The sequence below is a fragment of the Notamacropus eugenii genome, chromosome 3, assembly GCF_028372415.1.
Source record: "Notamacropus eugenii isolate mMacEug1 chromosome 3, mMacEug1.pri_v2, whole genome shotgun sequence".
Lineage (NCBI taxonomy): Eukaryota > Metazoa > Chordata > Mammalia > Diprotodontia > Macropodidae > Notamacropus > Notamacropus eugenii.
Window position 1 is genome coordinate 212,106,870 of NC_092874.1, and position 18,837 is coordinate 212,125,706.

Below are 18,837 nucleotides of genomic sequence, written 5' to 3' on the forward strand. Positions count from 1 at the left end.
TAGGTTTTGTTTTTACTAATTTACTAGTAAATTTACTAGTTGTCATAAATTTACTAGTTATTATAACCTTTGGCGTGTCACATCTTTATAGGCATCTTTATAAGTTTCAGTTTCCTCATTTACAAAATGGGGTTCTAATTCACAGAATTATTGACCAACTTCAATGAAATACTATATGTAAAACTGTAATATACATAAATAATAATATAATCCTGAAGTAAGTATTCTCTATGTGTCATACCCCACAAATGGTCATTGAAGTGAAAATATCATATTAAACCTACTCCCTTTTGAGACAGCCAGTTCATTTTTAATATCTCTGATTGCTAAGAATTTTTCCATGCATCAAGTCTAAATTTGCATTTTTTTTTTTTTTTGCAACTTCCATTGATTTCTCCTGATTCTGCCTTTTGGAGTTAATTTCCATGTGACCGACTTCTAAATAGTTGAAAATCATTTCCTTTTTGTGCCTTCAACCAGTTTTGATGTGGTTGTACTCCTTTTAGACTTCAGAAAATGTGTTGGTCATCAAGGGAAAAATGCAGAGGCAAAATCTAAGGGCAAGTTCCATTCAAATTATATTTGCATCTAATTGTGTGTGAATCCATTTTAAATGTTAGTGGACAATTCTTCACTTTCTTAGATATGAGTTCACTTGCAAATGAAAAGGCTGAGACAATGAATTTTCTCCTAAGGCATAGATTCCCTTGGTAACTTTCCCCAGCCTTTCATTTGCATAGGCCTAATGAAGACTTATAGAACTTTTAAAAACTGGATAACTATCAACCTCCTAAATGTTTTGGAAATTACTGGTGAATCATTAGTCATTGCTTTGCTATGGACTAGCCAGCAGAGATGAAGATTTGGAAAATGTACCAAGACACCCATTATAAGTTAGGGTGAGGTCTCTTACTAAGTTTTTGAACCAGGAAGACTCACCAAAGCTAAATCATTACTCTCCCTTCTGCTTGGGAGATGGAAAGCCTCTGAACTGAGGAAAGTTCCGAGGAAGCAGAAAGGTAAAAGTTGCTAGAACTAGGCTAAAGGTCTCTGCCCATTCTGAAAGAGCACTGTAGCATTCCAACTGAGCCTGAGTTTGCAAGCATTAGAGACTACAGTTGCCTGTCTAAGAGAATACATATGACTTATAGAAACACCATCCATTCAAAGCCCAGGGAGTTCACTTCTGTAGCAGAAACACTATGCCTTTTGGGGAGTCTGGCTTAGGTGTAGAACAACCCATCTATCCCTGATGATAATAAACTTCGGGAATATTCTTCAGAGAAAGAAAAGACCCTGAGGGTCTAGAGTTGTTTCCACATATACCCCCTATATATGTGCCTCACCATTGTAGTACTCTTTTTTTAAAAAAAAGAACTTATGGAATAAAACAAGAACTTCCATAACACAGTACAATAAAAAAAGATGACCGCACATGACCTGCAAATCTGCTATGCACAAGTAGCCATTCCTTTCAAATATGCAACAAAATGGTCATATAAATTTCTTTTTTTTCTTCCCTTTCCTCCAAGCTCCCCACACTCTCCAGGGCTACCTTTTGACACAAATATACATATTTATTTATTTATTTATAAGTATATATAGTACTTATCTTACACATATGTGTAAAATTATTCTGAACATATTTCTATTTATCAGTTCTTTCTGTGGGTACATTTGGTATCTTTCTTCATGTATCCTTTATAATTACTTTGGGTATTTATAACAGTTATTGTAGTACTCTTAAGTTTGTGTTCATTCTTCCCAAGGTCACTGTATATGTTCATGGGAGATGTTGCCTCATGATTATGGAGGCAATGTTTTGTAGCTGTTTTTACAGTAAATGTTTTGCTAACAGCTAGTTCAATCTATTACCTGTAGATTGCTAATAGAAAGCACACTGATGGTGCCGCACAGTATATATACTCTTGAACCCAAGATAGCAGCCATCTTCTTGAGATCCAACCTAATAATAAATTCAGATTAGAGAAGTAACTCAGAAAAGGGAATACACTGAATTAGAGGCCCCAGCTGCTCTCCTTAGGTACTTTCCATTGTTCCTTCTTAAAACATGGTACTTAGAATTGAATCTAATACTCCAGATGCAGTTATTCTAGCATCAAATACATTCAGTGAGACAAATCACCTCCCCTGTCCCTGAAAATGACGCAACTTCATATTGGACTAGCTTTTTTAACTTCTGTATAACATTAATGACTTATATTGAACTTGTAGTCCTCTAAACACCTACATCTTTTCCAGACAGATTGCTGTCTAGCCATACCAAGAACACCTGATATTTGTGAAGTTGATTCTTTAAAACCAGAGATAAACATTTATCCTTATTAAATTTAATCTTATTCAATCTAATATAATATTTTATTTTGTCAAGGTCTATTTGAATCCTGTTTTCTAGTGTAGATGCTCATTATTTGCAAGGCTCCATATCTTGACAGGAATGCAACGATAAAAAATAACCTAACCCCTCCCTATATTTTTTTGGGGAACTGAGGGGTGGAACGAGAGAATAATAGGCACATAGATAAATGTGAAAAGAGATAATCTGGCTGCAGAAAGAGATGGCATATAGAGAACAAAGCAAATACATTTAAAACCATCTGATATTTCAGATTGAACTTCTAACAGACATGATAATTATCTTAAGGGTTTTAGAAGGAAATAATATTAATTTTTTAAAATTAGTATGTCAGAGGAGGATCTAATGACAAGGCTATAGCATATATGGTTAGCAATAATAAATGTTTAGAAACATTGGCCTTATTATAGAACCCTGGGGCATGCAGCATAGAGTAGAGAAAATGCTAATTATTAATAATGGTAAATTAGTCCCATTGAGATAAATAAGAAATAAACATGATATGTGAAGAATTTATTTCTGTAGTTGATTTAATTTTGGTGAAAACATTTTTTAGATGTCAGAGATACTAACTGATTCCAAATTCAAGGAATAGAAGAGGCATTTGAAAAATAGCTTGTTATATAAATTTAAGAATGCCAGAATGACATTGATTAAACAAAATAAAATTTTATCTTAAAATAAAGTGGAAGTAAATGGAAATAAAACTAAATCATGACATTTCCTATCTATTGTCCAAAGACTTTTAACAACTAACCAATGAGAAAGTTATATCATAGCACAGGTAAAATGGACTTTCTCAAGCCATTTTCATAACATATTGATCTTAAGATTTTCCATTCTCCACAAGGTTATAATGTGCATGTGATTTGTTGTTTAATAATAAAATCTGTTTTTGTCTCAAGGTCATGAAACTATTGTGTTCATTATGACTCATATTACATTTTCAACACTTGTACCATTCTTAGAGATCTTTGAAATATTTATATAAACTAACTTTTTAAAAAAGAGATAAAGAAGACAAAGTTTAAGGGTGAATAGGTGAATAGGAAACAGAATGGAAAGACCCGAGAAAAGTAGTAAAAAGGGGTTTTTTGTCTGTTCATTTTCTTGAATCACGATACAAATGGAATAGATTTAAAATGCATGTACTTCAATTCATTTTGCAAGTGAGGAACTAAGGCCTGGAGATGTTTAAGGAAATTACCTAATATAACTGTACAGCTAATAAATGGAAGAACTATGATTATAACCTAAGTTTCATGGATGCCCAATTATGTGTTTATTCAACTATTCCACATTGCCTCTGTATTAGATGTAAGCTCACAATATTTAGAATTTGTGGTTAACAACATGTTCTGGAGCCTTATCATAACAGGTGGTCTTCTTCTCCTAACCTTACCCCAATCAGGCTAAGTTAATTTTTCATTAAAAGGTATTGAAACTATCCAGGAGACTTAACCGACCTCAGGGGACTAACCCTCACACCACTAACAACTTCTTGAAGGCTTAAAGACCAAATACCACAAATGAGGAATCTGTGACTCCTCCCCTAGACTCAGGGTAAAAGGTTAATGAAGAGCTCTTAGTTTCTTGAAGTTCTTTTCCCCCACTTATGGGATGTTCATCCCATTGTGATTCAAGAAATTCTCTATAAATATGATCAAGTGGTCCTTGGCTCTTGATGTAGACACTGCCTGCCTGCTGATCTGGTGGTGTTGGCAAGGACAGCAGTGGAAAGATGAATACTCCAGAATCTTCTGGACCCTTTGAAACTTTAAAGGTCCTCTCCCAGCCAAAATGAGGTTGGGGTGGGGGGAAGGGACCAGGTCCAGATGAAAGGTGAGCCTTCTTTTCTCTAGATTTCTTCTTGATGGAGAGGTTGGGACTGGAAGTGGTGATGGTTGTACTCCATGATTGGACCAATATCTGAAATGAATATATTTCAATTCACTTGATAATTTGTAGATGCTCCTTTGGGCATGGCCAAGTTTCCTCTGCCTATTCAAACACAGTTCTTATGGAACATCATTCAAGTTTGAAAGATTATTCAAACTTAATCTAAAATCTATGATCTCACTTAGTTAAGGTGTCAAGACTACTCTTGCAATATATAATATCTTAATTTATAATATATATAATATATAAACCTAAAATATATGTAATCTATTAATGTATTATATGTATACATGTTTCTGTATACATATTCTATTTGTAATCTATTAACATAAATATGGAGCTACATTAATATAAGTAAGGGTGGGGTAAAAATCTTATATATGATACCTTCACTTGTGAGATCACATGCATATACATAATACATATGTATACACATGTGTATATATATAGATACGAGATTGCAAACTCTTTAAAGTCAGGCAGCAATTGTTTCATTTTTGCCTCTGAATCCCTAGAATCTAGTCTAGCATAGTACTTGGCATATAGTAAGCATTTAATCAATCCTTAACAAATACGTATGATTAATTAAGACAAATTAACAAAATAACTATTTTTTAAAATGTATCATTCTTCACCTTGAGGAAAATTAATCATTTAATAATTAATATTATTTTGTAATACATCCTTTTTCTGTTTTGTCAAAACTCCATCTCTTAGCTTAGCTTAAAAGGAGAACTCTCCCAGTCCAAATAAAGGTCTGGCTGAGGAATATAATTACTCTAACCCAGCTCCTGAGGCATCTACTTATTTACGAATTTAAAATGCGACCCTCCTCACCTTCAGTTTACCACATTAATAGAGAACCTGCTTGTGTAGGCCTTCCGTAGGGATGATTCCCCTTTTCTTTTCCAAGTTAGGGGGTTCCCAAGGGGTAGGCCAAAGGATAGAGGAACATGATTGAAAGGCTTTTTTTTTTTTTTTTGCTAGAAGGAGCTGGGTAACCTAAAGCAAGTAGCGTTCCTTAAGAGTCGGTGGGGTCTGAAGGCCATCCTACTTTTTCTCAGCTCCTGGCTAATCCTATTATTTGAGGATTATTATTTGAGGATTATTCCCTCCTCCCAACCTTGGGAGGAGCTGAGATAACTCTCAACCTGCCTCTCTGAACTGCCTACCCATGGGGATTATTTTACATTTGCCAGGGGAGGTCCAAATGTTTTACTGTTAGGTGAATCAGGTCAGTCACCTAGGTTTGAACCATCTGGTTTGCTCTCACTCCAGGATTTTGGTGTTTGAGAGGGAACACTGACCCAATTTACTGGCTACTGCTTGTGTTGTTCAATCTTTTTTTCAGTCTTGCTGGACTCTTCATGACCTCATTTTGAGTTTTCTCAGCAAAGATACTGGAGTGGTTTGTGACTTCCTTCTCCAGCTCATTTGACAGATGAAAAAACTGAGGCAAACAGGGTTTAAGTAACTTTCCCAGATCACATACCTAGGAAGTGTTTTAAGGCCAGATTTGAACTCAGGAAGGTGAATCTTCCTGACTCCAGGCCCAGTACCCTATCCTCTGTACCACTTAGCTGTCTCCACTGGTTACTGCTTGGCTAACTAATAAATCGATCATTCTCAGGTCCCTGGCTTACTGCTGAGGTGCCAATGTGACCTGTTTTACTAACAGTATACAGGTCACTGTAATTACAGTGATATGATCATTTGATATGAATTAAAATTAAAATGATCTTGCTCTGGAGGACAATTCTATCTTAGCATCATTTTTACTTGCTACAGTCTCTAGTCTAGCACCTCTTTGCCAAGAGATGGGTCACCATCAGTCTTCTCAATTCATGATTGGTCACTGCTTTGATCATACTTTTAAAGACTTTAAAGTTATTTCACTTTACGTTATGGTGGTCATCCTATAACTTGTCATCCTGTAAATTGCTCATTTTGTTCTGCGTGAATTCACAGCAGTATATATGTAGCCCATTGCATAGCTATACCACCATTTGTTCATTCCATGGTTTTGCTGCTCACTTTGTTTCCAGTTCTTTGCTATAACAAAAACTCCTGCTATAAATTTTTATTAGCATATCTTTGACCTTGCTGGGTCAAAGTATGCAGCTTAGGAACTTTTAGCATATTGTTCAAAGTTGCTTTCCAGGATGGAAAACTTCACCCTTCCCCAACAATTGCATTTTTTTATCTTTCTGATGGCTGTGAGGTAGAATCCTAGAGTTGTTTTAATTTGCTTTTGTTTTATTATAAGTGACTTGGGACATTTCTTTTGTCTCCTGGTTGTTCCTAGCTTGTATTTTTTTGTTGGAAAGTTACCCTTTTATATTCTGACCTCTTATTTATTGAGGAGTAGCTTTTTCTTATTTTTATCAGTTCAAATTATGAGAAAATTGCTATTATTTTTTTTTCCAGTTATATGCTTTCCTTCCAATTCTGACTATATTTACTTTGCTTGTGGAAAATATTTTCAGTTTTATGTAATCAAAATTGTCTGTTTTACCTTTATCTGTGAAGACTATCAACTCTAGACCTTTAAGTATGTGATCCCTTTAATTTGTTTATAATTTTTATATTTAAGTCAAGTATCCACGTAGCTCTTATTGTGATATAAGTGTAAGGGTGAGGCTAAATGTATTTCCCCAAACACTTAAATGCACTGGTGGTATGAGCAATATGCTAACTTCTTCCACTTTTAGGTTGCTTTTTTCCTTAAAAGGTATGGCCTTCTTGGAGGCTTGCTTGACTTTTAGAGGAGTAAAGGCTCATACTGTTGATACTGCTTCCTCATCACATGAGTACAAAGCAGCCACCAAATGTTCCAAAGATGCTTGAAAATGGATAACTCAGGAAAGGAGCTTTCCTCAGCTGAATCAACTCCAGGTGCCCTAAATAACTAATCTTGTTGAGTATATCTCTCCTGCTATAACTAAGTAAATTTCTTTTAAAATTATTGAATGACCTTTGAATCTCTCCTTTTGTTCCAATATCCTGCCAGGGGACTGACCTGAATTAGGCACAGACTGAAATACTTTGTAACAAAGGAACACTTATGGGTTGAATTAGTCATAACTGAGTCTAAATGGTGGCTCTACACCTCCTTGAATAAATCAAAGTTATTTCATGAGAGACTTGCTTACACTCTGAGGAATTTGTATGAAAGGGAAGAGATATCTCAGAATTAGATAGAGGGTTTGGAAATGGAAGGGAAAGAAAAGAGCTAAGATATGTACTGAAAACCCAGAGAAAGAAAGAGAAGGTAGTACTGAGCTATAGTAGAGAAGGAAATCTTGAGGAGGACCATCCGCTATATGGATATCTCAGAGCAGAAGAACAATACTGTGTGCTTTCCTCAGTTTCTCCTCCCAGTGCCTACCTGTTCTCAGACACTAAAATATAATCTGTTGTTTCATTACCCACACGTTTCTAATAATCTGAATTCTTCCTTAACTACAATAAGACTAAAAGTTAACTATTTAAACAAGTATCCCAGCCTTTGTCTAAATGTCAGGAATATTCCTAACTGGAGGTTTAGAGTGATTGTTATTACATTCAAACTGTTTGTCTAAAATAAAGGAGCGAATGATGTGGACCTTAGGGGCCATTCTATTGCTCCAGGCTTAAAACACTATTTTTGTTTTTTGTAACAAGGTAATTATATTGTTTAAGATCTTGTTTTAGTCCTAATTTCTGATATGCTCTTTTATAGTTTTCCCAACAGTTTTTGTTCACTAGGGACACCTTACACCAGCAGGTGGTGTCTGGGTTTATCAAACACTATTCTGTTATGTCTAATAGCTTTTGGGTCCAAGATGTTTTTTCTGCCTTATCTCTTACACAAACCTTGTGTCACAGACAAAATAAAACACTTCATGTTTCCAGAACAACATGCCTCAAGCCTCTTCACCTCCATACCCTTATAAGCAAAAATTTCCTTCCACTAGAAGTGCCCTTCTTTGCCTTCCCTCCTGATCTCCCCATATAGAAATATGAGAAATCCAAAGCCTAGATAAAATGTCACTTCCCTTATAAATTCTTCTCTGATCACACCCACACTGGAGTGATCTTACTTCCTCTGTGCTACAATTAAAACTCTCATATAGTTCATATATATGTATACTGCATATTATGTATACTGCATAATTAAGTGCTATGGGGATTTTTCTATAATATATTCTTGAAATAAGAAATTGTATTACATGGTATAGGTCACATGAATCTCAATAATTTTCTTTCACAAAATAGCATGACCTCTTCTGATAAATAAAGGGTCTGGAGAAGTGATATTAGATTCAACTAAACAATTAATTATTAAGCATTTACTTTATGCCAGGTACTGTGTTAAGTGCTGAAGATACAAAGACAAAAATCAAATAGTCCCTTTCCTCAAGGAGCTTATATTACAAAATCAACACAGACACAGAAAAGTAAATGAGAAATATATGCAGAGTAAATACATCATCATTTTAGAGTAGGAAAAAGTAGGAAAAATTGGAGGAGAGGACTTAGGAAAATCCTCACGGAAGATCTTGAGCTGAGATTTCAGGCTGAAGTTAGTATATTTTAATAATTAAGTCTCAGGGGGAACATCCTAGGACAGTACCTCTTGTATTCTACATAAGGATTTCCACTACTTCTACTCTGGGCAGCAATAGCTTAGTATCACAGTTGGGTATTCAGGATCTTTTACCTAAAAAGAAAAAAGTCCTGAGATTCTGCTCCTCAAATTTGTTATCCTGCTCCCCCTCCAGAAAGATGTTTAAAAATATTTTTTTCTTTCCCAAATATAGTTCAAATGAAATTTCTTCAAAATTAAAACAAAAAAAAAACTTCAGCTACATAATACTGGTCAGCAAGGACTTTTTATTTAATATTTTTACTTTTTTTGGAGGAAAAAAAAAGACAAGGCAATTTCAAATAAATAGTGGTACTGAAGTTTCAAAAATATATTAATTACCTTTGAGAGGGAATGGGGAGTAATGGATAGTATGGCATCCCTGATGTCAGGAAGACCTGTTTCAAGTCTTACCTCTGATATATACTGCCATGTAACCTAGAACAAGCCAACTTCTCCTTTCCTATACAATTCTCTAAAGGTATAAATTATAGATAGGAAGTATAGTAGAGGAAGTTCTTATATCAAATGAAATTATGGGTCTGGACCTTTTCCCTCCCTGTCCAGCAAAATAATTTAATTTAAAGCTTTCTTTAATACTTATATATTTTAATTCACACACATTGATTTTTTTAGCTAGAGTTGAATTGATTAAAAATATGTGTGTGGAAATGGAGATAAAGGTCACTTGACAACTAAAACAGTTCTTAATTTTTCTTTAAGATTTAGAGGATGACCAGAAACAAGCTATGATTAGTGAACGGACAGAAGCCTTTACCACTGCACGAAATTTATTGGCGTCTGGAGCAGATGCCATTGAAAGGATCATGTCTTCATACAAAGAGGTACTGTATACTACTTATTGTCTTCACTAAAAGAGAGGGATTTGAAAATTAAATAGAATATAAACTGTGAGTTAGTGAAAGTAATATTCACTTGGGAATCCTAGTAGAGAAATTACAGGAAAAAATAAAATCACAGTGACTACAGTCTTTTTGGTGTTAATACTTATCCTTTGGTTGATTCTTCAACATATACATCATATTCCTCTTTCTTTTATGCTTCTGGTATGATATATGTATTTGTTTTCTAAATTAAAGAGAATTGTAATTACTTTATTTTAATGAATTTTGAGAAATTTGTGAGATAGATATCTTAAAATAATTGTTACATATGGAAGTGGTAGAGTCAATTCTAGAAATTATTACACTAAAATCAAACATTATCTCCCCATGGATTTTCATTACAGCCTGTGCTTCTGTTGTTTTTGTGCTTTAACACATCAGCGGGTCTGTGATCTCATGGATATTGGTACTCCTCCTTCAGTACAGATGAAAGTCTTTTTTTCTTCTATAAAACAGATATTTCCTGCTGAAGGCTTTCCTGCATTTTGCATGTTGAGTAAATCAATGTAGCTTTTGGGCTGTCCATCTGTTAACCCTTACTAATATAATATGAATGACCTTGTTTTCTAATCATACTTTTCCTCAATGATATCTTTTAAGATACTTTTTGAATGTATGAAACCAATAGAAATATGCGATAGCTTACCTGTGGCCACCATGCATCCCTCCATTATGTTTTCAGTCACTTGTCTACTTTCACAGAAATTGTGGTATTCCAAACTCTTCATCTATGGAAATTCACTAGGAAAGGATCTTTGCACTAGAGAGAACCTTGTGATCATTTAAAGCACCTTGCAATTTATAAAGTGCAACATATTTTTCTCTCTTTTTCCTATTCAGTTCTGGATTCAACTCATTGTCTCTAAGCAGTACTTGTCCCAAATATATCTATTAAAGTACCAGCTCAAGGTCATTCTATTTCATATCATAATCTGGATGATAGGAATTTAATTTTTCCTGTGTGGCTTATTAGGCTATTCTCAAATAATCGTAAAACATCTTAACGTTCTAGGAATGGATGCAATTGTCACAGAAACATCCACCAACATTAGCATCCAGAGGATCACAGTCAAAAGATTTTCAAGAACTGGAAGGGAACTCAGTGACTATCTAATTCAACCCACAGATGCAAAAGAACCCCCTCTAAAACATAAACAAGTTATTATCTAACTTTCACATGAAAATGTCCAATAAATGGGAATGCTCTTTGAAAATATTCTTTAAAAAGAATCAGTCTTCACTCAGCTCATCACCTCTCTATCTAGAGTAAGGCAGCATGTTTTATCATGAGTCCTCTGAAATTATGGTTGTTTGATCGGAGTTTCTGAGTCTTTCAAAATTGTTTATTTTATATTATTATTGGTATTGTATAAACTTTTCTCCTGATCCTGCTTATTTCACTTTGCACCAGTTCATACAAGTCTTCTCAGGTTTCTCTGAAACCATTGCTTTCATTATTTCCAACAGCACAACAGTATTCTATCACCTTAGCCAGTCCCCCAGGTGATGGGCATCATCTTAGTTTCCAGTTTTTTGTCAACAGAAAAAGAGTTGTTATAAAAATTTTTGTGCGTATAAGTCCTTTTCCCGTTTCTTTAATCTCTTTGCAGTACTGATCTAGTAGTGGCATTTCTGGGTCAAGGAGAATGGATTGTTTAATTGGTTTGGGGGCATAGTTCCAAATTGTTTTCCAAATGCCTAAACCAGTTCACAGCTGCACTAACACTGCATCAATGGTTTTCCACACCCCCTTCAGCATTTGACATTTTTTCTTTTTGTTTTGTCAAACTGATGGGTGAGAAATGAATTATAAATGTAGCTTAAGTTGGTACTTTTTAATTATGAATGAGTTGGAGTACTTTTTCAGGTATGGCTATTGATAGCTAGGATTTCTTCCTCTGAAAATTATTTATTCGTATCCTTTGACCATTTGTCAAGTGAAGAATGGAATTTATTCTTAGAAAATTTGAATCAGTTCCATGTCTATCTTATCTGAAAAAGTCTTAACTTTTTCAGAGATATTTGCTACAAAATTGTTTTTCATTTACGTACCATCAAATTTATCAAAACTTTAAAATTTTATGTAATCAAAATTTTCCATTTTATCTTCTATGATCCTCTCTATCTCTTGCTTGGTTATATGTTCTTTTCCTAGCAATTTCTTTTCTATTCCTTTAATTTGCTTAGGGTGTCACCCTTATATCTAAATCATGTACCTACTTGGAGCTTATCTTGTTATACAGTGTGAGCTGTTAATTATACCTAATTTCTGGCAAACAGCATTCTAGTTTTCCCAACAATTTTGTTAAATAGATCATTTTTGCCCCAGTCTCAGAACTTTGGATTTGTTAAACACTAGGCTACTATACTTGTTTGCTTCTGTATATTGTTTACCTAATCTGTTCCACTGATCAATCTATTTCTTACCTACTACCAAACTGTTCTGATGATTATTGCTTTATAGTACAGTTTGAGGTTTATTAATGCTCAACCCCCTTCCTCTCCACTTTTTCATCATTTATTTTGATATTATTAAGCTTTTGTTTCTCCATATGAATTCTATTATTATTTTTTCTAGCTCTATAGTGTAATCCTTTGGTAACTGTTGTTATAGCATAACATAAGTAAATTAATTTAGGAAGTATTATCATTTTTAATATATTGGCTCAACCTACCTATGAACAATGAATAATTCTCCAATTGTTTAATCTGTCATTACTTGTGCAAAGAATATTTTGTAGCGTATAGTTCCTGTGTGTGTTTTGACAGGTAGATGCTCAAGTATTTTATTCTTTGGTTTCGGTTTTTAAATGGACTATCTCTGTCTCTTTCTGCTGGATTTTATTTGTAGTATATAGAAATACTGATGACTTATGTGGATTTGTTTTATGTTCTGTAAACCTACTGAAGTAAGGAAGTAAGAAGGAAATAAGCAATTACTAAGTGCCTACTATGTGCCAGGCATTTTGCTAGGCACTTTGCAAATATATTCTCATTTGATCCTTACAACTCTGAGCTAGTTGGGATTATTTTCTTCTTTTTGCAGATGAGGAAACCAAGGCAGATGGAAGTTAAGTAGCTTATCCAGGGGCATGTTGGGAGTTTAGAGTCTGAGGTCAGATTTGAACTAAGGTGTTGCTGGCTCTAGGCCCAGTGTTCTGTTCACTATGCCAAGTAACCTACAGTATCATCTGAAAAAAGTGATAATTTTGTTTCATCTTTGTGTTTATTCTAAAAATTTCTTGTCTTATTGCTATAGATAGCATTTTTATATTGAATAGTATCAGTAGTAATGGACATATTTGTTTACCCATGATTTTATTGGGAAGGTCTCTATTTTATTCACATCACAGATGATGCTGGCTCTTGGTTTTAGATAGGTACTCAATATATTAAAGAAATCTCTGTTTATCCTTATGCATTTTAGTATTCTGTCTCCTTTTACTTCCAGTATCCACTTCCTAATAACAATTTTTGGGCTCTCATCCCCAGGTCCAAGTTCAACATTCTTCAATGAGAAAAAAAAAGTTAAGGAAGATTTAACTTATATAGCTTTCTCAGAGCCATCCCTTCTTATCACCATCATTCTATCAACATTGAACCATGGTCTTCATTAGTCTCTGGTCTTGCTTCCAAGCTAGGCTTTTAAAATCTTTTTGTAACATTTATCACTAGAATAATTTCTTTCAGTTCTTGCTCTCTCTTCACTACTCTTTTTTATACTGATCTACTTTTTTTATTCATCCTCAACTAGTGATAATTAAAAACATTTTAATTCTCATGATTAGTTTTGCTTCAAATCAGTTGGCTATTAAAAATTATAGCTAACTCTCAAATGCAAGCCTTGTGCCACACATCCTAGTGTTTGCTCTTTTTACTTGGCTGTCTCTTAACTCTCTAGTTTAATTTACTTTAACATAGCATTTACCCAAAAAGATGATATGAATCAAGAACTTGAGTCTTAAAGCCTTATTATATATTAGACAAAAAGGTATGACTTATCAGGGTACCAGGAGGGAAGCATGCCCATATGAAAAGGGATTCTTCTTATCCTTCCTCCTTAAGGAAGCAGGGTCGCCCTTAACAAAAATCTATTTTCTAGCACTCCCACTTCCCCCTCCACATTGAGGGGAAGCAGAATAGCCCAAATCTTTGTAATAACAAGTCACAGACAAGCAAAAAAAATCCTACATTGGCTATGTCCAAAATATGAGGAAAGCCGAGTGCCACAGAATGGATGCTTTTGAATTGTGATGCTGGAGAATACTTTTACTAGTCCCTTGGAAATCAAAGAGGTCAAATCAGTCAGTATTTAAAGAAAATTAATTCAGATTGTTCACTGAAAGGTCTAATATAAAAGTCAATCATATAAATGTCAGAAGTTGGTAGAATATTTCTTCATGAATCTTCTTGAAAAAAATGGTCACTGTAGTGATCAGAGTTTTTACATTTTTTTACTCTTTATAATATTGTCATTGGATGATTTTTTCTCCTGCTTTCCTTTATTCTGCAGTGATTCATACAAGTCTTATGAAAAAGTTCCTTGTGTGATTTCTTATAGTATTTTTCTATCACCTTTGTATACTATAACATGTTCAGCTGTTCCACAAATAATGGGAATCTTCTCAGTTTCCAATTCTTTGCCACCACAAAAAGAGATGCCAGTAATGTTTTTTACATAATGTTTTTATTCCTCTTTCTCTGATCCCTTTGCACCTAGTAGTATTAGTATTGCTGAGCCAAAGGGTATGTGGATAGTTTAGTAATTTTCTCAGCATTATTCCAAATTGTTTTCAAGAAGGGCTGGTCCAAGTTGTAGCTCCATCAACAGCAGGGGGCATCTCCAATCTTCCTGATCTCTATCTTGTCACTGCACTGAAATGGCTCCAGGTCGGCACTGGAGCCACTCCCTCTTCCTCAAGGCTCCTACCTACTGGGGTGGGGCAGCTAGATAGTGTAGGGGATAAAGCACCAGTGCACTAGGCAGGAGCGCCTGGCTTCAAATCTCACCTCAGACACTTGACACTCACTAACTGTGTGACCTTGGGCAAGTCACTTAACCTCAGCTGCCTCATCCTGGGTTATTTCCGGTCATCCTGATGAATATCTGGTTACTGGATTCAGATGATTCTGGAGGAGAAGTGAGGCTGGTGACCTGCACAGCCCTCCCTCACTCAAAACAAAGTGAAGTGCAAGTCATGTCATTATTTTCTGATGACATGGTCTTCTTTGGCAATGAAGGACAAACACGAACACACACACACACACACACACACATCCTTATGCAATTAGGGAATTTTTATGTCTTCCAAGGAGGTCACAAGTCTGATATTTTTGATCCTCTAATAAAGATTATAAGATGCTGAAGGATCCAATAAAATAATTAGCATTCTTTAATTGTCAAGAGAGGAGGAGTGATTGCCCGATCCGAATGCTAGCCCATTTTTCTTAGTACAGGCAATCCACACCTATCAAGTTCCACACCTACCAAGATAATTGCACATGAAACTGCAAATCTACTATATATAACTTGCTGTTTATCTCAAATATACAACAAAATTATCATGTAATTTTTTTCCTTCCTCCCCTCCAACACCTCCTACCTATGGCTACCATTAGACCCAAATAGTCATATATGTATATGTAAGTTTATCTTATACATACTTCTATTTATCACTTTTTTCTCTGGATGTACATAGGACTTTTGTTCACATGTCCTTTATAGTCCCATAAAGTCCCATAGTTCTTAAAACAATTTTGCTGTTACTATATACAGTGTTCTCAGTTATGATCATTTTGCTCTTCCTTATTTCATGTAAGCCCTTCCATATTTTTCTAAAATTATTGAGCTCATTTTTTATAGCATAGTAGTATTTCATCACAATCATGTATCATAACTTGTTTAGCCACTCCTAATTAAGGAGCATCCCTGAAATTTCCAGGGTTGTTTTTTTTTTTTTTTTTTGCCACCACAAAGAGAATTACTATAAACGTTTTAGAACCTATCAGTTCTTTTCCTTTTTCCCTAATTATCTTCAGAAATAGACCAAGTAGTGGTATTGCTGGGTTAAAGTGTATAGGTAGTTTAATAACTCTTTGAGCCCAATTCCGGATTGCTATTCAAAATGGATGGGTCATTTCACAATTCCACCAACAATGAATTAGTATTCCAATTTTTCCATTTCTCTCCACCATTTGTCACATTCCCATTTTAGTCAATCTAGTAGGCATAAAATGATATCTCAAGGTTGTTTTAATTTGCATTTCTCTAGTTAATAATAATTTAGAACATTTTTTCATATGACTATAAATTGATTTCTTCAGGAAAATTGCCTGTTTATATTCTTTGATGATTTATTAATTGGGACATGACTCATCCTTATAAATTTGACAAAGTTCTTTACATGTTTTAGATCTGAGACTTTTATCTGGTAAAATGTCTATAAAATTTTTTACTCCAATTTTCTGCTTCCCTTCTGATCATGGATACATTTGTTTTATTTGTAGAAAAACTTACTAATTTCATGTAATCAAAATTATTCATTTTGTATCCAACTTTGCCCTCTCTTTCTTGTTTATTTGTAAATTTTTGCCTCTCCATAAACCTGATAAAGTAACATTTTCCATGTTCTAATTTTCTTGTAAAATTTCTCTTTATACTTCGGTCATGTATCCATTTTGACCTTATTTTGGTTAATAGTATAAGGTATTGGTCTATGCCCAATTATTTTTACTCACTGTTTTCTTTCTCAGCTTCTTTTCACCCTATTCATGTTACCTGATCTTCTCCCCTTAGCCTCTAATTCCTTATTTTACCAGCCCCTCTGAAAGTCCCTCCCTTACCTATTATTATATTATCTATTGACCCTACCCTTCTAATCTCAATCTATTGGTTGTTGTCCTTCCTTCTTGAAGAGGACCAGAATGACATCACCATGATAAATTGAAGTTTTAACTGTGTCTGATCAGACCAAGTTTGGAATGCTCCACCACAGATTGGGCACAGATAGTCTCTCTGAACATTTGAGATGGATACTCCAAATTTGCACATCCTATGTTTCCTTTGTGCTGTTTCAATTCTGCTTTGCTCATAGAGCCCAGCACCCTTTCTGATGTAGGCATGCAATGCTGAGCATTCCTGTGCTAGTATCTCTCATGTCATATAATCAAATCCAAAGTTCTTGAGAGAGACCTTGAGAGTGTTTTTGTATCACTTCTTCTGACCACCATGTGATCATCTGCTCCATGTGAGTTCTCCATAAAATAGTCTTTTTGGCAAACATACATTTTGTATTCAAACAACTTGACCAGCCCATCAGAACTGCACTCTCTGAAGCATGGTTTGGATGTGTGGCAGTGCAGTTCCAGCAAGGACCTCAATGTCTGGTAGATCACCTGCCAGGTGATCTTCAGAATCTTTCTAAGACAGTTCAAATGGAAGTGGTTCAGTTTCCTTGCATGGCACTGGTAGACTGTTCATGTTTCACAGGCATACAACAATGAGGTCAGCATAATAGCTCTGTAGACCTTCAGTTTGGTAGTCACTCTAATAACACTTTTCTCCCAAATTTTTCTTCCAAGCCTCCAAAACACTGAGTTAGTTCAGATAATGAGTGCATCAACTTCATTGTCAAGGTGTACATCCTTGGAAAGTACACTACTAAGATAAGTGAACTTATCCACATCATTCAAAACTTCTCCATTTGTTGTAACTGATGGTTGCACATATGGATGGTGTGGTGGTGGCTGATGGAGCACCAGTGTTTTCTTGGTGTTAATTATTAGGCCAAAATTAGCACAGGCAGGAAAGAATCGACCTATACTTCATTGCATCTCAGCTTCAGAGGCAGCACTGAGTGCACAATCATCTGCAAACAGAAAGTCATTCACCAACACTCCCTCCACTTTGGTCTTGGCTTGTACCCTTTTCAAACTGAAGAACTTACCATCAGTAGTTGAACTTGATGCTGTATTCATCCTCATTGAAAGCATCTGACAACACGTCTGAAAACATCATGCTAAATAGCATGGGAGCAAGCACATAGCCCTGTTTCACTCCATTGGTGACCAGGAAGGCATGAGAGCATTTTCCACTATCCAGAACCCAGGCAAACATGCCATCATGATATTGATATACTATACTGATGAACTTCTCCAGGCAACCAAATTTTGACATAATTTTCCATAAGCCCTCACAACTAACAGTGTCAAAGGCCTTGGTCAGATGTACAAACCTCTCTAAATCTACACACCTTTCTAAAAGTCCCTCTCCCACCCTATCCCCCAGTTGCTCACCTCTCTAGAAGTTCAGAAGGCTTCTAAACTTCTTCAGATGTATAAATTCTTTCCTTTTCAATCCCATGAGAGTAAGCCTCCAATATTACCAGTCTTCCACCCCCAACTGCTTCCTCTGTATTAATTATTCCTTTCAAGTCCCATTTTCATGAGATAATTTCTACTTTTAACCTTTTCCTACCCAATTTCATTTTTTAGAATCACCTCATCACACACAACATAGCCCCAACCTTTTTTCAGAATACCTTACTAATGATAACAGCCTTAAGAATATTATTACTACTAATAATAATTACTAATAATTATTAATATTAATAACATTTTGATGTATTATTAGTAAATCTTAGCCAATGCCTTATAATTAATCTTTAATGATTTCCTTATATTTATTCTGGTTCTTTTATATCAAATTTTCCATTGAGTTCTGGTCTTTTTGTTACAAATAGCTGAAAGTCTTTCAGTTCATCGTGTCCATTTTTGTTTTATTCAGCATTATACTTGACTTTGCTGGATAAGTTATTCTTGGATGTAACCCCTACTTCTTTGATCTTAGAAAGATAATGTTTCAAGATCTATGGTCTTTTAGTGTAGAAGCTGGTAGGTCTTATGAAATCCTTTTTTTCTTGTTATTTACAATATTTTCTTTTTAACTTGGGAATTTTGAAACTTAGCTATAATCCTGTAAGTTTTCTTCCTAGGATCTCTTTCAGGTTGTTATCAGCAGATTCTATTTC

At 34.9% G+C, this 18,837-nt stretch overlaps 1 protein-coding gene across 4 annotated transcripts in view; it reads left to right on the forward strand.

Moving 5' to 3' along the window:
• Nucleotides 1–18,837, forward strand: part of ABCD2 (ATP binding cassette subfamily D member 2) — a 211,689-nt gene that overhangs the window by 72,820 nt on the left and 120,032 nt on the right. For 3 of the 4 annotated variants that reach the window (XM_072654294.1, XM_072654292.1, XM_072654293.1), the window contains one exon: nt 9,627–9,748. In XM_072654294.1, coding sequence (XP_072510395.1) covers nt 9,627–9,748 — 122 coding nt within the window. Of the gene's footprint in view, nt 1–4,606; nt 7,172–9,626; nt 9,749–18,837 lie in introns of those variants that run through there. The other variant, XM_072654296.1, reaches the window with a different exon arrangement.